This window comes from Dermochelys coriacea, chromosome 6 (genome assembly GCF_009764565.3).
Source record: "Dermochelys coriacea isolate rDerCor1 chromosome 6, rDerCor1.pri.v4, whole genome shotgun sequence".
NCBI lineage: Eukaryota > Metazoa > Chordata > Testudines > Dermochelyidae > Dermochelys > Dermochelys coriacea.
Window position 1 is genome coordinate 60,482,462 of NC_050073.1, and position 15,900 is coordinate 60,498,361.

Sequence of the window (15,900 nt, forward strand, 5' to 3'; positions counted from 1 at the left end):
TCTTAGGCGCCGACTTCCTGGGTGCTCCAGGGCTGGAGCCCCCATGGGGAAAATTTGGTGGGTGCAGAGCACTCACCGGCAGCTCCCCGCCCCGCACCCGGCCCCAGCTCACCTTCACCTCCGCTCCGCCTCCTCCCCTGAACACGCTGCGCCGCCCCGCCCCGCTCTACTTACTTCTCTGCCCCTCCCCCGGCTTCCTGCGAATCAGCTGTTCGGCAGGAAGCCTGGGAAGGCTGAGAAGCAGGCAGCGGCTTCACACTCAGGCCGAGGGTGGCGGAGGTGAGCTGGGTCGGGGAGCGGTTCCCCTGCGCACCCCCCACCCTCGGTTACCTGCTGCAGTGTGGGCAGCCCTCCTCGCGCCTCCCCTCCCCCTGCCCCAGCTCACCTCCGCCTCCCTGGGCCTGAGCGGGAAGCCGCGGCCTGCTTCTCAGCCTGCCTCAGCTTCCCGCGGGAACAGCTGATTCGGGGGAAGCCTGGGGGGCGGAGAAGCAGAGCCAGGCAGCGAGTTCAGGAGCGGAGGTGAGCTGGGGCTGGGGGTGGGGCAGGAAGCTGCCGGTGGGTGCTCTGCACCCACCAAATTTTCCCCTTGGGTGCTCCAGGGCTGGAACACCCATGGATTCGGCACCTAAGTTGCCACTTGTGGCCAGTTGTTAAATTTAGAAGCCCTTTTAGAACTGGTTGTCCCTCGCAGAACAACCGGTTCTAAAAGGGCTTCTAAATTTAACGACTGGTTCTAGTGAACTGGTGCGAACCGACTCCAGCTCACCACTGGGTGGGACCCTCCACAGCTGCCTAGCGGCTCCTCATTTTGTGATGGATATTTTTAGTAAAAGTCAGGGACAGGTTTTGGGCTTCTGTGAATTTTTCTTTATTGCCCGTGATCTGTCCGTGACTCTTATAATTTATACCTATGACAAAATCTTAGCTTTATTGATCAGTTACAGAAAGCTTTCATCATCTACTCGCTGTCTAGTGTGACTACTACGATGGTCCCACATCACAACTAACACCTTATAGTTCCCTTTACTGGCAGACTGCAGACTCTATTCTAAGAGAGTTTGGGTCCTCCAGCTGAAGAGGACTAGCTAGGTGGTAGGAAAACTTTCTCTGTTGCTGCCCATGCTGTCCCACTTCTAAAAACAAGACTTCGCTTTCCAGGACTGTTAGTCTGGCACCTTTCATCAACATTAAATTCACACAAAAAGGGCCAAAACTGTGCTTGGTTACACCCTGGAAGTGATAGGAGCATTTGACTTAAATAGGTATGAGGGAAAGAAGATAAAATCAACGTAACACAACTGCCAAATAAAGTAGGAGTATTAAAGCAAGGAGTCCCTTGGGGATTTGAAAAACAATCCTGCTTTGAGTGGAAATATGAGTTTCAGTTCTTTCATGTGTCCTGATTTTTTTCTTCCTCTTGCTCTAAATTCCAGGTTGCCTTTATTTCTTTGGCTAACAGGATTATTTTTGTTCCTTATTTAAACCATGCCTTATACATCTAGTTAAAATAATATGAGCATCTCTGGGTCAATGTAACCAACCCTGCTAAAGGAGATAGGTGGATTTTGGACTTGAAGCAATTAACGGAACATCCAGAACCTGGTTCCATATGATACATTGGAAGATCTCAGTGTGTACCTCTGTTCATGGGTATGTACTGTATGTATATTAAAAATAAGTGTATTTTACCCATATAGTTAACTGTAAGACTTTTAAAAACTGTGCACCTTATCTTAACATTTTTAGGATGCCATTCTGACAATTTACACCCTTACTACACTTCTTAAAACAAAGACTGTAGTCTTGAAAGCTCTACCTGTCATGCAGGTCAAATTTTAAAACACATAAAAGGAAATACCTGTCCACACGATACATGATTGGGTTGTGCATTTCACTGCCACAGTACATTGAAGCCAAGAGCTGCTTAGCAGATTTAAAAAAAAAAATTATACTGATAACACCCAGAGTTACAATAATAAAGTTTCAAAAAAGTGTCAAGATAGAAGACCAGGTCTAAGAGGTTATGAAGAAACTTTTCCTGTGGGCAGGTTGCTTCAGAACTATTCACTATAGAATTTCTTGCATTTTTGTTAATGGCTAGATCTGGTGCTTAGTGAGAGCCAGGATACTAGATGGATGGTTGCTGGTCTAATTTGATATGGAGATTCCTATATTCCCTATAAAGAATATTGAGTTCCTCTTTAAAAAAACAAAAGAAACACAACCAAAACTTGGAAGAACAAATGGAATTTTAAGGCTTGAGGAAGGGAGGACAGATCGAGAGGTATGTGTGAGTGGTGTAAAATTGCTTTAACCCTGTAAAAATCTTAAATAACTTCAAACATTTATATCCATAAAGAACCAGTGAAATGCAGTGAACTCTGGGCTGGAAGATGACTGGCAGGTGAGGGGAACCTAAGGAGAAACTTGAGTTAAGGATGACAGAGAGGTAAATATATGAAAAGTGCAACAGACTCTTTAATGCTCACAAAGAGCAGACTGGGCTTTTTGTTGTGCATTGGTCTCTCAGAGGAGACAGTCAGCCTTTAGAGATCTATAAACTGAATGCAGATGGGAAGCATCAACCTTCCTGGGATTTAAATCTTGTTGTAGCCTTATTTCTTATGTTGGCACTAGTGACTTATCAAGGCCGGATTCCAGTTTCCATTGGAATACTTCTTTGCCGGTTGCTCATGAACCTTATGGGCATTTACAGAGAATAGCTTTCTTAAGGAGAATGGAACTTGGATGGCTGTGGAGTTTGGAGGGGGTGGGATCTTCCAATCTGAGGTTGGGAAGGAATTTTCCTCCCAGGTCAGACTGGCAGAGACACTGAGGTTTTTTCACCTTCCTCAGCAGCGTGGGGCACAGGTCACTTGCAGGTTAAAACTAGCGTAAATGGTGGATTATCTTTAACTTGAAGTCTTTAAACCATGAGTTGAGAACTTCAGTAACTGAGCCAGAGGTTGGGGTGTATTTCAGGTGTGGGTGAGGTTCTGTGGCCTGCAATGTGCAGGAAGGTAAGACTAGATGATCACAATGGTCCCTTCTGGCTTTAATGTCCATGAGTCTAGGAGCTCTAGGAAAAATATTCCTTAGATATGTGGAGTGACATGGCAACAGTTGCCCCTCCACTGGGGCCCTGTTGTGGCATTATGGCTCCTGCCAGAGCTGCAAGACTATTGGCCAGGTCACCTGGAAATGTGCAGTAAGAACTGTGGAGGAGACCCTTGATAGTTTAGTTGTACCTATCTCTATTTAGTTCTCAACTGTTGCTGGCATAAGTTGGTGCATCCAAACAAAGTGTTCACACATACATGCTTAGTGGGCTTGCTGTTACACCTTGCATTCACCCTAGTGCTGTACTCCATTATGTTTCTGGTAGTGTTTTGTGGGCATGCATTCAGCACTGCCCCAAACTACAGTGCTTCCAGGATGATTCTGCTTGGCCTTCTGGCATACTTTGCTGATGCATAGGGGATTGTAGGAGGACAAGTCTAACTCTCAAAACATCCACAGTCTTCACTAGGAAAGTCTTCCATGGCAACCAACTTTCCTCATAGGGCTCTTGATGGCCTCCTTTGGCATGGCTCTCCTCTTTGCAGAATGGAGAGTTGTCTCTTTAAGAACAGTTTTCCATGGATTGTTTTCTATATTGCAACATTGAACTCCATGGGCAGTGATGTGTTTGAGTTGATGTGATTCAGTCTGTCAGTCATGGTTAATTCTAGGCATGCCCCAGAGTGCCTGGCATGACTTGTGGCATGATCCAGATGCAACTCTTGTGTTGCGACGCAAGGCATGCGAGAAGGTACAACATTGCATGTCTAAATCTTCTAATCTAGACAAGGACAGAGTTAATGCAGCCAACATTTTATTTTATATATAATATGGCACTGAAAGCTTTACTACATGAATGCAATAATTTTAATGTCACTTTAGGGCTGCTAAGCCTTCATAGCTCTGACCTGCTCGGAGTACTGCAAAGTAGACCCACTAGGGGTATGTGCTTCCTCTGTGGAACACCTAAGCTATATTGTAGCAGGGCTTTCCTCTGGAGTTACAGGCACTCCACAGTTGGCACATTTGTGCCTTCCCTAGGTGCACAACTTCTACGGCTCTTGGGAAAAGGGTGACCTCATAAAGCGTGTGAGAGATGGTGGTGTCAAATAACTTCAGGCTATGGAGTTAACCAAACCACAGGAACCTATAGAAATTAAAGAGAATAACTCTTATTGCTAGATATCACTTAAATAATAGAACATAATTTTTTAAAAATTACAGATCAGAATAACTGGTGAAAATATAGCCCTCTTGGATATAGAATGAGTGGATTCTTAAAGGAATGCCTTATCCAAATTTGGGCATTTTTTTCCAAATGGTGCCATGTGGTGTACGTATCGCATTCACGTTTCCAAGATTACAACCTCTATTTAACTTGGAAATTAAGCTATTTCTATACTCCTAAATGACTGACAGAATGAAAGCAAAAAGAAGGTCTTGCAGTTCTCAATAGACTATTCTGGGACAGCACAATTAAAAGCATTAGTGGAATGTTGGCAAAATGACACTTATGGAAAAGGATGATAGAGAATAAATGCTGGTGGGGTTTTATGGCTTTTCTTTCTCCAGCAATGGCAATAACCATAACAAAATTTTCATGGGGCCTACAGAATATATGGGGTGGGGGGGGAAAGGAAGGAGGAAAGACATCTGGATTATATGGTTAGATTCAGTTACGTTCACTTGCATCTTCTAACACTTCAGGAAATTAAAATTAAAGTTATTTTTTGGCATTAAAGGCACTTCGGTTGACAAAATGAGCAAGATGAACATACCGTACTTATGCTCACATAGAGAGAAGCTTATCTGTGTTTGACTAGGACTGCCAATTTAGAGCTGGCTTTAGAAAAATAGCTCTAAGACGCTGTGCTACTTTAACTGTGTTTAAGGCTAAATATGTTTCATATGGAATATAGACAGAACTTTGCAATGGTCAGAGGTGCCTATTAATTGATGTACAATGGAGAGGTGTGGAAAAGGGCAATATTTTGACTTTATACCAGAGTTCAAGAAAACTATAACCTCTAACGCTAATATTAGGATGCCTTACAGATTGCAAAGAATATGAGGAACAACCTCTGATTTAAACGTTCTGATAAACATGAGAATCTGTACACATTTATGACACTAAAAAGAAAAGGAGTACTTGTGGCACCTTAGAGACTAACAAATTTATTTGAGCATAAGCTTTTGTGAGCTACAGCTCATTTCATCGGATGCATTCCATGAAGTGAATGCATCCGATGAAGTGAGCTGTAGCTCACGAAAGCTTATGCTCAAATAAATTTGTTAGTCTCTAAGGTGCCACAAGTACTCCTTTTCTTTTTTGCAAATACAGACTAACATGGCTGCTACTCTGAAACCATTTATGACACTGTTCAAGATCTCTTCAGCTGGAGGTACCTTCTCTTGCTTATCCCATCCTATTGGCTTTAAATCCCTGAAACCCTTCTGTTTAAGGAGAAGATACATCCCATTATAGTACAATAGCTGTCTTTTAACCATGTAATGGCAACAAGCATCTAATGTGATTGCCTTGTTGGCTGTGGGGGACAACCCAGGTACCAGTACAACTTATTATAATAGTATGGGATACAACTACATTGGGAAGACGAACTTGTATAACATAGATCATATGACATTGTGTGTATGGCTTCATTCTTGAATTGTGCTGAACAAGCAGAGGACTCTCTAAACCAAACAGATTTGAAATTTTTTTTATTAAAGACAGTAAAACTTTCAGGATGCAGTTCTCATCTTATTGAAGTCCATAGCAGTTTTGTTCATGGACTTCAGTGGGACCAGAATTTCATGGCTTGACTGTAGGTGAGCATCTGGATTTCCTGTTTTTCCTCCAGCATTTATAATAGGAAAATTAATACTGGGAGGAACCCCACACCGTAAAAGGTATATTAGTCCCTTAGCGTGTTTAACCTTTCTTAATTTGTGGGTTAGACTTGCATTTCTTGTATTTGGGTGTCAGTGGAAACTTCTGGTGGCTTGAATATCTGTTGCGCTTTCATTCAAGTAATGCTAAAATACTGCTCATTTAAATGAGTGAAGTTAAATCCTTGGGGGTGGGGGAAGAGGTGGGGTGCATGACTGCTTCCCAGACTACCCATACGACCTTGGCTAAAGTTAGTGCAGCCAAAATCTTCCTTTCAGGAGCATTTTTAATACCCGTTTTTCCCTACTGTATGAGTTAGTATTCAATTATCTTCTCCCCAGCTACTCTCTCACCACCGTAGCTATTCAATAGTATAGTTGTGTTGCCAGTTTTTGCCTTGAAGTTGCTGATTCCTAGGGCAGAGGACCTGGAAGTGTGTTGTGTATTAACTGATGTACAGTACAAGCTAAGCAGAGCTATCTATTTCAACATTTAATATTATGATGTCCATAGTTGCAGTTCAATAGTATACCTCCTATTCTGGCCTTTTGATTTTAAGGGATGTTTAGCCAAATCATTTGATTAGCTATATAAAACTGAAATGACTTATAAAAATATAGGTGTTGTAATTGCCAGATATTGAAGTGTTTTAAAAATAGTATTCTATCCTATTAAACTGCACAATTGCTAGTTTAGTTGGATGTCTAATTATCCAGTACCTTGACATCTTCCATCTTCTTCCATATGGATTATGATGAAGGAATTGTGTACATAGACTGTAAATCAAAAATCGGCTTTGGAATTTAGATATTACAATAATTCCTAATCTGTGTAAGGGTCTGGTCCTTGTCTCCTCTAAATCAATAGCAGAGCTTGTGGAAGTAAAGATCAAATTCTAAGAATTTCTCTTAAATTCTTGATCTCTTTGTGAAGATAGTCCTGAGCATGACTGTGGTAAATACAGATCCTTCAGGAAGACCCAGTCCCCATAACATCTTTGACTCTGGTACTTGTATTGGGTTGTGACTTATTTCTAGGTCACCAGTTCAAATAATGCTCAGGTCAGTAGCTTTTTGGCTTGTGGCAATGCCAAAGAAAAAGAAATCAGAGGTTGAACCAGAACTGAAACTTTTAGTGAATTAAAAAAAATCAAGTTTTCGAGTAGAGGCAAAAAGAAACTTTGTCCTGATCAGACTTGTCCAAAATCAAAATGAGAGATTTCATTTTTGACAAAATCGGAGGACTAGATTCACAAAATGTTCAAGTGGGGTGGAGGCAGCCATCTTTAACCCGGTGGTGGGGGCATTCACTGAACATGTGGAAACCTGAGTTCATCTCTGCCTGAAGCAAAGCGATTTTGAACTTTGTCTCCCACATTACAGGAGAGTGCCCTATCCACCAGGCTATGGGATATTCTTGTGTGAGACTTTCTCAATATCTCCTCTTCTACTTTGTATAAGATAAATAGTCATTGGACTAGGGACTTGTCTCCCACATACTAGGTGAGTGCCCTATTTTTCTTAAAAATGGGACACGGCAATATTATATGGCCAAGCAATAGGGCTCCCACTAACGTCCTTGTGGAAGCAGACCTATTGTGGCCAGCTCATGTGACTTGACTGTGTCTCATGATATTTGGGGTGTGTTTTCTTAAGGTCCTACTTCCTGAAGTGATGAAATTACACGAGAATTTTTCATTTAAAAAAAAATGTTTCTTGCCCTCATGGTTACAGATGAAAGCTTGAGAACGTGAATCCTAGACTTAAAAACTTACTTTGTTTGGCATTTGGATTGGTGATCTTGATAGCAAGCTGAGCTGCTCACTCTACAATTGCATTGCGGTTCTTGGAGGAAACATTGTGAGCAATCTCTGCATAATAAGACTTGTTACTCCCCATCAGCACCTCCAAGTTCTTTGACATTGTGGACCAGAAACTTTTTGAATCCGGTGGGCAGCATGTGTTTCGTCTTTCTGTTGCTACCATAACCAATGTTGGGCATCAAGATTTGGCCTTTGAACCTCCTGCGAGCTCTGTTATTGATACCTCTTGGTTTATGGCAGTTGTGCTTGATTTTGACCTAGAGATCTGATTGATGGCGGATGAACTTCTTGGTTCTCTTCTTGATGATCTTAGGTTTCACCAGGGGTCTGAGGGCAGTCATGGTGTCAGTTGCTAATGGCGGCCACCCTGAGAGGCAGCGCCAAGAGGTTTGCTGGCAGTCTTGAAAAATTGGGTTGGGGGGGGGGAGGGGGAAAACTCAATTTGGGTTGAACCACGTCCAGAAATTGTGTGTGTAAAATAAATTTTTTAAAAAAAAATCCTTTTCCATCTCAGGCAAATAACTTATTCGCTGAAAAAGTTTTGCTCAGCTCTATTAAAAGCCAGAAGGCAAATAAAAGGAGCCTAAAACTTACCAGCTAAAATGAGATTTTAAAAAAATTGCACGAGTTTTGACCACTTGGGGTTGGCAATGCTGATTGCATCATTCTAATACATCTCTTCAGAAACTCTCCATTCTGTGTAGTCTTCCCTTGCTTTTATATCCGTGTGTTTTTGGTATATCATGGATATAACATTTAAAGTACATTAAAGTAATATGTATTCATGACTGTCCATGTTAAGTGGTAGCACAAAACTAAGGGCTTTTTTTTAAAGCCCAGAACACAAGGTTTCCGCAGTCCATAAGAGAAGCCCATGTGTATGGATGGGGCAAATCCCCTTTTTGAATTTAAAAAAAAAAGCTCAAAAACCTCTCCTCTATGAGCAAAAAGAAAAGGAGTACTTGTGGCACCTTAGAGACTAACAAAAATTTATTAGAGCATAAGCTTTCGTGAGCTACAGCTCACTTCATCGGATGCATTTAGTGACTGAGGAATGTGCATCTTTCTTTTAAATAAAATAATTAAAAACTACACCTGCCTCAGCCCCAACTTTGAAGTTTAATGCCCATGACAGTCACGGGCATGTAACACTGGCTTGAGACGCGCTGTATGCAGGCTTCTTTCCTCAAGCTCTTTTTTTTTTTTTTTTCAGTCTTATTATGCAGCAATCCCTGCTGTTAATGGGGGCGACAGTTATGCAATTCTACCAAGGCACCTCACTTCTGGCCGCATCATGTCTCACATCTCCATCTTTTTTCAGTCTTTGTCCCCACAGAGTTCTGCCAGCTTCTCACATTCTGGATCTTCTGCACCTCTTTCCTGAAATGCAGTTCTGCCAATACACCTTAATCCAGAACTGCCACACCCTTCCTCTTCCATTCCTTGTGTGTACTTCCACAATCAGTTACTTCCACAAGGTTAGTGCTCCTCAATCGAAACTTGCTATTCCTGTTTCAGGGCAGTTGCTTCAGTAGAGCCTATCATTTCAGAAAGAGCCAGGCTAAATTGTTCTGTGTGCTTATGACGGGGACTAGAATGAGTGACCACCAAACTCATTTTCACTTGTGGGGTCAGACCTTTCTCTGCTAAATAACACAAGTGGTTCCAGCTGCTGTGCAGCTGCAGGGAGTCTGCTTTCCTTCACAGTCATTAAAAGCCTTTTAATCAGTGTGTGGTGTTTGTCAGCAGTGGTGTTGAGGTGTGGGGGGAAAAAAAGCAGATATGCTTTGCTGGCAAATGTAGCTTTATTCTGACCTTTTATCCCTCTCTTTCAAGTCTGAAGAAGCTGAAACTAGTTTGGGAAGTGATTGAGTGAGCACCTGTAAATGCATTTGCAGAAGGGAGAGGTTTAGGTTCTGGTACAGAAATACTTCCACAAGGTTCCCTTCACGTATTGTGAGATTCTGATTTACACATTGTAAGCATTTAAGGGGGGGAGGGATGCCTCTTATGTGCTTTTGTACAGTGCTTCACACAAACTTAAATGGCCTGAAATGTAGCTCAGCATCCATGGCACATTCCCTCCTTGGCTTTTCTGTAGAGACCACCAATAAGGAAGACAATAATGATGTTTAAATTTGAAATGGGGCAAAGCATTAGCAAGTATACCATAAGGAATAATCCTGCACTGCGTGTATGGTGAGGTGGACTTATAGGTCTAGTGTGTACAGACTAAAGTGATGGGTTCACTAAATACCAACAGGTTTCAGAGTAGCAGCCATGTTAATCTGTATCCGTAAAAGAAAATTTATTTGAGCATAAACTTTTGTGAGCTACAGCTTGCTTCATGCATCTGATGATGTGATCTGTAGCTCACGAAAGCTTATGCTCAAATAAATTTGTTAGTCTAAGGTGCCACAAGTACTCCTTTTCTTTTTGTAAATACCAACAGATTGTCACAGACAGCGATGAAAAGACCAAGGCTGCTGAGGTGTTCACACTACAACTCAAAAACTAGATTGAGAACCACCAACTAGATTTGAGAACCATCTCTTTTCTTGTAAGCTAACAGATTTGCCCAAAGGAAATCACTTCTAGTTCTCTACCCATGATCTGGGCTAGATTGGAACTTGTATTCTACAAGTAAAAGATTCCACAGCCCTTTAGAAACATCTCCAACCCATCTAGTCCTATTGGATTATTAAATTAGACTACTTCCCAGCCCTGATCAGACATGCTTTATAGAGAATTGTATATACTTTGGGAATTTAATGCAGACTTCTCAACATAATCTACTTTTCAATAAAACAAGCACCAGCTTGTGTAGCTTCTTAGATTGCAAACTCTTTTTGGCAGGATTGGCATTTTAGGTGTAAGGAAACCACCTTGTATGCCATGTAGGTACTACTGTAATTCAAACAAATGTTGAAAAGGCTTTTGATTTTGTAAATTGGCTCATTAGAATTCACTGAATGTTTGTTTCAGTAAACTTTCAGGCTGCAAGCTGAGTTTCTGTAACTTAGAAGCAGTACTGTGTGGTGGTAGACACTGACTCCATTTTAGGGTGCCTCCTGGATCTTTTGGTATCTAGAGCTCAATCTGTAACGTGAAGCATTTGCAATAATGTAACCTTAATCCAACAGCTCAAGCCATCAGAATGGATTGTCTGAGAAACCTCCTGTTTCTCCTGATGGGAATGGCTTCTGTTTTTGAATGAATATTTTTATCACCTTTGTTCTACTAATTGTAGATGTACCCTACAATCTTAAAATTCCTCCTTAAAATTTGTATATATGGGTAGCTGGAAAACCGCCTCTGATATCACAAACTGGTAGAGGGCCTCAGCTTCTCCCATATATAGCTTTGTCTCTGGACCTTGACATACCTGACTGGATTGTCATTGGAAAAACTTTTAGCACTCCAGTGGGTACAAATAGACCAATAGCAATTTAGAGAAATTTAAACTAACCTATTATACACAGACCCAGCTTCTGTCTATTTGTCAAATCCTATTATGTTGTTGCGAAGACCTGGACCAACACTTAAAAATAATAAAAAGAACAGAAATTCCCAATTGTGATGAGTAATGCAGGAAAGGAATTGACAAACTTCAAGGACTCATGTACTCTTACCACTAGATACTCATCAAATCCCAGGCAAATAAGCATTTAGAATAAAATTTGGCTTTCATCCATCAAATTAAATCCAGCCCACTTTTGTCAGTTGTTGTTTAGGTACGAGTGCATTATTAGAAATCTCATTTAAAGATTCAGCAGCATACAGAATGAATTTGATAGTTTTGTGATATTAGCCTTCTCAATCCCTTTACAGCTTCTTGAACTGATTGAATGATATGTTCTCTGAAGTTTCATTTTAAAATAAGTCTATCTTTTTGGAGTGGTAAAAACCAATCCAAATTAGAACGTTGGGCAATGGTGGTCCCTCCCCCAACAGTTGTAACCTCAAAGCATGAAACGATCAGACAGCTTTGTAGACAACTGTAACTCCACGGTGATTATGGTGATGACTCACATTTCCCTGTGCGGCATCCAGCTATTAGTGCACTTGAAGAGCTGTGCCTTTGTATATGCAAGGAGAGTGTCAGTCAGGGATCACTTGCCAGCCAGCTCTGGACTGCTGAGCTCGTAAGTGCTTTGCCAGCAGCCTGGGATACTGATGCTCGAGAAAGGGACTTTGATTCCCAGGCTTGAGAGTTGGCAACAGAGGAAAGGGGTTTTGAGAAGGAAGGGTGAAGTTAAGTATAATATGGGAGAGGACTATAGATCAATCCCTACTTGGTCCTTATAAGACTCATTACAGGAGCTGCACTGAAATTTTGTTGCAAATAGTTGCTCTGATTTTACATAGATATTGTCAGGATTCAATTTCTATCAATAAACAATGGGGCATATAGATTCATAGATAGTAAGGTCAGAAGGGACCATTATGATCATCTAGTCCGACCTCCTGTGCAACACAGGCCACAGAATCTCACCCACCTACTCCTGTGTAAAACCTCACCTATATCTGAGCTATTGAAGTCCTCAGATCGTGGTTTAAATACTTCAAGGAGCAGAGAATCCTCCAGCAAGTGACCCATGCTACAGAGGAAGGCGAAAAACCTCCAGGGCCTCTTCCAATCTGCCCTGAAGGAAAATTCCTTCCCGACCCCAAATATGGCGATCAGCTGAACCCTGAACATGTGGGCAAGATTCACCAGCTAGATACTACAGAAAGTTCTTTCCTGGGTAACTCAGATCCCACCCATCTAATATCTCATCACAGGCCATTAGGCCTATTTACCAAGAAATATTTAAAGATCAATTAATTACCAAAATCACGTTATCCCATCATGCCATCTCCTCCATAAACTTATCGAGTTTAATCTTAAAGCCAGATAGATCTTTTGCCCCCACTACTTCCCTTGGAAGGCTATTCCAAAACTTCACTCCTCTGATGGTTAGAAACCTTCATCTAATTTCAAGTCTAAACTTCCGGGTGGCCAGTTTATATCCATTTGTTCTTGTGTCCATATTGGTACTGAGCTTAAATAATTCCTCTCCCTCTCCTGTATTTATCCCTCTGATATATTATAGAAAGCAATCATATCTCCCCTCAGCCTTCTTTTAGTTAGGCTAAACAAGCCAAGCTCCTTGAGTCTCCTTTCATAAGACAAGTTTTCCATTCCTCGGATCATCCTAGTAGCCCTTCTTTGTACCTGTTCCAGTTTGAATTCATCCTTCTTAAACATGGGAGACCAGAACTGCACACACTATTCCAGGTGAGGTCTCACCAGTGCCTTGTATAACGGTACTAAAACCTCCTTATCCCTACTGGAAATAGCTCTCCTGATGCATCCCAAGACCGCATTAGCTTTTTTCACAGCCATATCACATTGGCGGCTCATAGTCATCCTGTGGTCAACCAATACTCCAAGGTCCTTCTCCTCCTCCGTTACTTCTAATTGATGCGTCCCCAACTTATAACTAAAATTCTTGTTGTTAATCCCTAAATGCATAACCTTACACTTCTCACTATTAAATTTCATCCTATTACTATTACTATTCAGTTTACAAGGTCATCCAGATCCTCCTGTATGATATTCCGGTCCTTCTCTAAATTGGCAATACCTCCCAGCTTTGTATCATCCGCAAACTTTATTAGCACACTCCCACTTTTTTTATGCTGAGGTCAGTAATAAAAAGACTGGTCCCAAAACTGATCCTTAAGGAATTCCACTGGTAACCTCCCTCCAGCCTGACAATTCACCCTTCAGTAGGACCCGCTGTAGTCTCCCCTGTTAACCAATTCCTTATCTACCTTTCAATTTTCATATTGATCCCCATCTTTTCCAATTTAACTAATAATTCCCCATGTGGCAAGGTATCAAACACCTTACTGAAATCTAGGTAAATTAAGAGGGGCCAAGAAGGAAATGGAAAAGTAAAAGGCTACTAGAAAAAACAAACCTGCTGAAACTGTAATCTAGTGACAGGTTTCAGAGTAGCAGCCATGTTAGTCTGTATTTGCAAAAAGAAAAGGAGTACTTGTGGCACCTTAGACTAACAAATTTATTTGAGCATAAGCTTTCATGAGCTACAGCTCACTTCATCGGATGCATTCAGTGGTTATACCAGGGGACTGGCTATCAAGGTTTCTTGGTTCATATCCATTCAGGAAAGGGACCTTGGTCATTGTGGACAGGTTAATGAAGACCTCTGTTCAATGTGCAGCTGTGGTCAAAAAAGCAAATACGGTTTTGTGGTGGAGAAAAATATGGAAAATATAATGCCATTCTGCAAATCAATGGCGTAGCCTTACTTGTGTGCAATACCTGAAAGGCTATTGCAGAATTAGAGGGGTTTCAAAAAAGGATGATGAGAATAATTAGGGACTTCAAAAAAAAAAAAACAAAAAAAAAACAACAAAAAAACCTCTCGTATGAAAATATTGGGATTGTTTACCTTCAGAAAGAAGAATAAGCGGGGACATGATAAAAGTACATAAAATAACACATGGTAGAGGGGGGACTTCTGTTTTATCTTGTAGCACAAGAACAAGTGACTAGTCAATGAAATTTAAAAATGACCACTTCAAAACTGATAAAAAGGAAATACTTTTTCACAGAACGTGTAATTAGTGTGTGTGTGTGTGTGTGTGTGTGTGTGTGTGTGTGTGTGTGTAACTTGGAAATGATCATTACCTTCCCTATAGGATGTCACTGAGGCTGAGCACTTAACAAGGTTTCAGGAGGTACTGTACATCTATATGCATAGCAAGAACATCCAGAGTTATGTTATATGCATATTTTAAAATGGTTTTTGGAAGGGATATAAAATGATTGTCAAATCTTAAGGGCTGTTAAACAGGTCTGTGATCAGTTGTTCTCAGTGTCCACTGAAGGTAGGACAAGAAGTAATTTGGTTTAATCTGCCTCAAGGGAGGCTTGGGTTAGAAATCGGGGGGGAAAGCTTTCTAACTATAAGGATAATGAAGCACTAGAGTAGGCTTCAAGGGAGGTTGTGGAATCCCCATAATTGGATGTTAAGGACAGGTTAAATAGCTTTCAGGGATGGTCTAGGAATACCCGGTCCTGCCTCAATGCAGGGGAGTGGACTTGATGACCTCTTGAAGTCCCTTCCCGTGCTACTTTTTCCATAATTCTGTTTTGGTTTCAGGACTTAAATCAATATCTATACAGATTAGCTCATCTTTGCCTCCTGCAGTGTTTCTTATACTTTTGGGTGGAGCATATGGTGTTGGCCACTGTTAGCAACAGGATACTGACTAGACTGATCACAGGTCCATTCAGTACAGCATTTCCTGTGTTGGGTTTGTTGTTGGCTTTGCACCTTTTACACCCACTCTTTCAGAGGCTGCACACTGAGTGGTGGTATTGTTCAAAGAAAATTGGTGAATGGTGGTTCATTTCAGAATAAAATGCATTTTAAATCAACTCAATCTTCTGGTGAAAATCTAGATGGAGGTCAAGAATTTAAACTGCCTCATTTATCTCTGCTATCTTCAAAAAGTATCTGGGATGACTTAAACCAAAACAAATATTTTTGTCTCTCTCCTCCCCCACTTTTTTTCACCTCCTTCAGTTTTTAATAAGCGACCGTGACAGAGACCCACAATGTAACCTCCACTGCTCCAGGTCCCAGTCGAAACCCCTCTGCGCCTCAGATGGCAGGACTTACGAGTCAATGTGTGACTACCAGAGAGCCAAATGCAGGGACTCGGGTCTGAGTGTAGTGCATCGAGGCAGATGCAAAGGTAAGTGAATCACAAACTGGTTATTTTTGAGGTGGGGGCGGGAGTCCTATTTACTCTAAGGCTGGATTCTGGCATGCTTATGTTAAACAGTACCTTACTCCATGAGTAACGCATTGAAATAGCATACTCAGCTGAGTATGCTATCTGAATCTGGCCCGTAAGAGGATGGAGGAAGGGATGATTGCTGACTACAGAGGAAGTAGGGAATACTGCTGATCAAGGGACCAATAAGTATCCATTGAGCTATGAGTTTGGGTACACAGAGAACACAGGATCAGCCTCCTCTCCTTCTGCCCCCACAAGTGGGTTTGCCCTCCCCCTCTCCCCGTCGCCAGGAGTACACTCTTATCTT

General features: G+C 41.5%; 1 protein-coding gene and 1 pseudogene across 6 annotated transcripts in view; one reads left to right on the forward strand and one right to left on the reverse strand.

Moving 5' to 3' along the window:
* The window catches only part of SMOC1 (SPARC related modular calcium binding 1), a 197,510-nt gene that overhangs the window by 48,146 nt on the left and 133,464 nt on the right, over positions 1-15,900 (forward strand). For 5 of the 6 annotated variants that reach the window (XM_043517476.1, XM_043517479.1, XM_043517475.1 and 2 more), the window contains exon 2: positions 15,377-15,548. In XM_043517476.1, coding sequence (XP_043373411.1) covers positions 15,377-15,548 — 172 coding nt within the window. Of the gene's footprint in view, positions 1-9,093; positions 9,251-15,376; positions 15,549-15,900 lie in introns of all 6 variants that reach the window. The other variant, XM_043517477.1, reaches the window with a different exon arrangement.
* Positions 7,633-8,712, reverse strand: LOC119856722 (annotated as a pseudogene).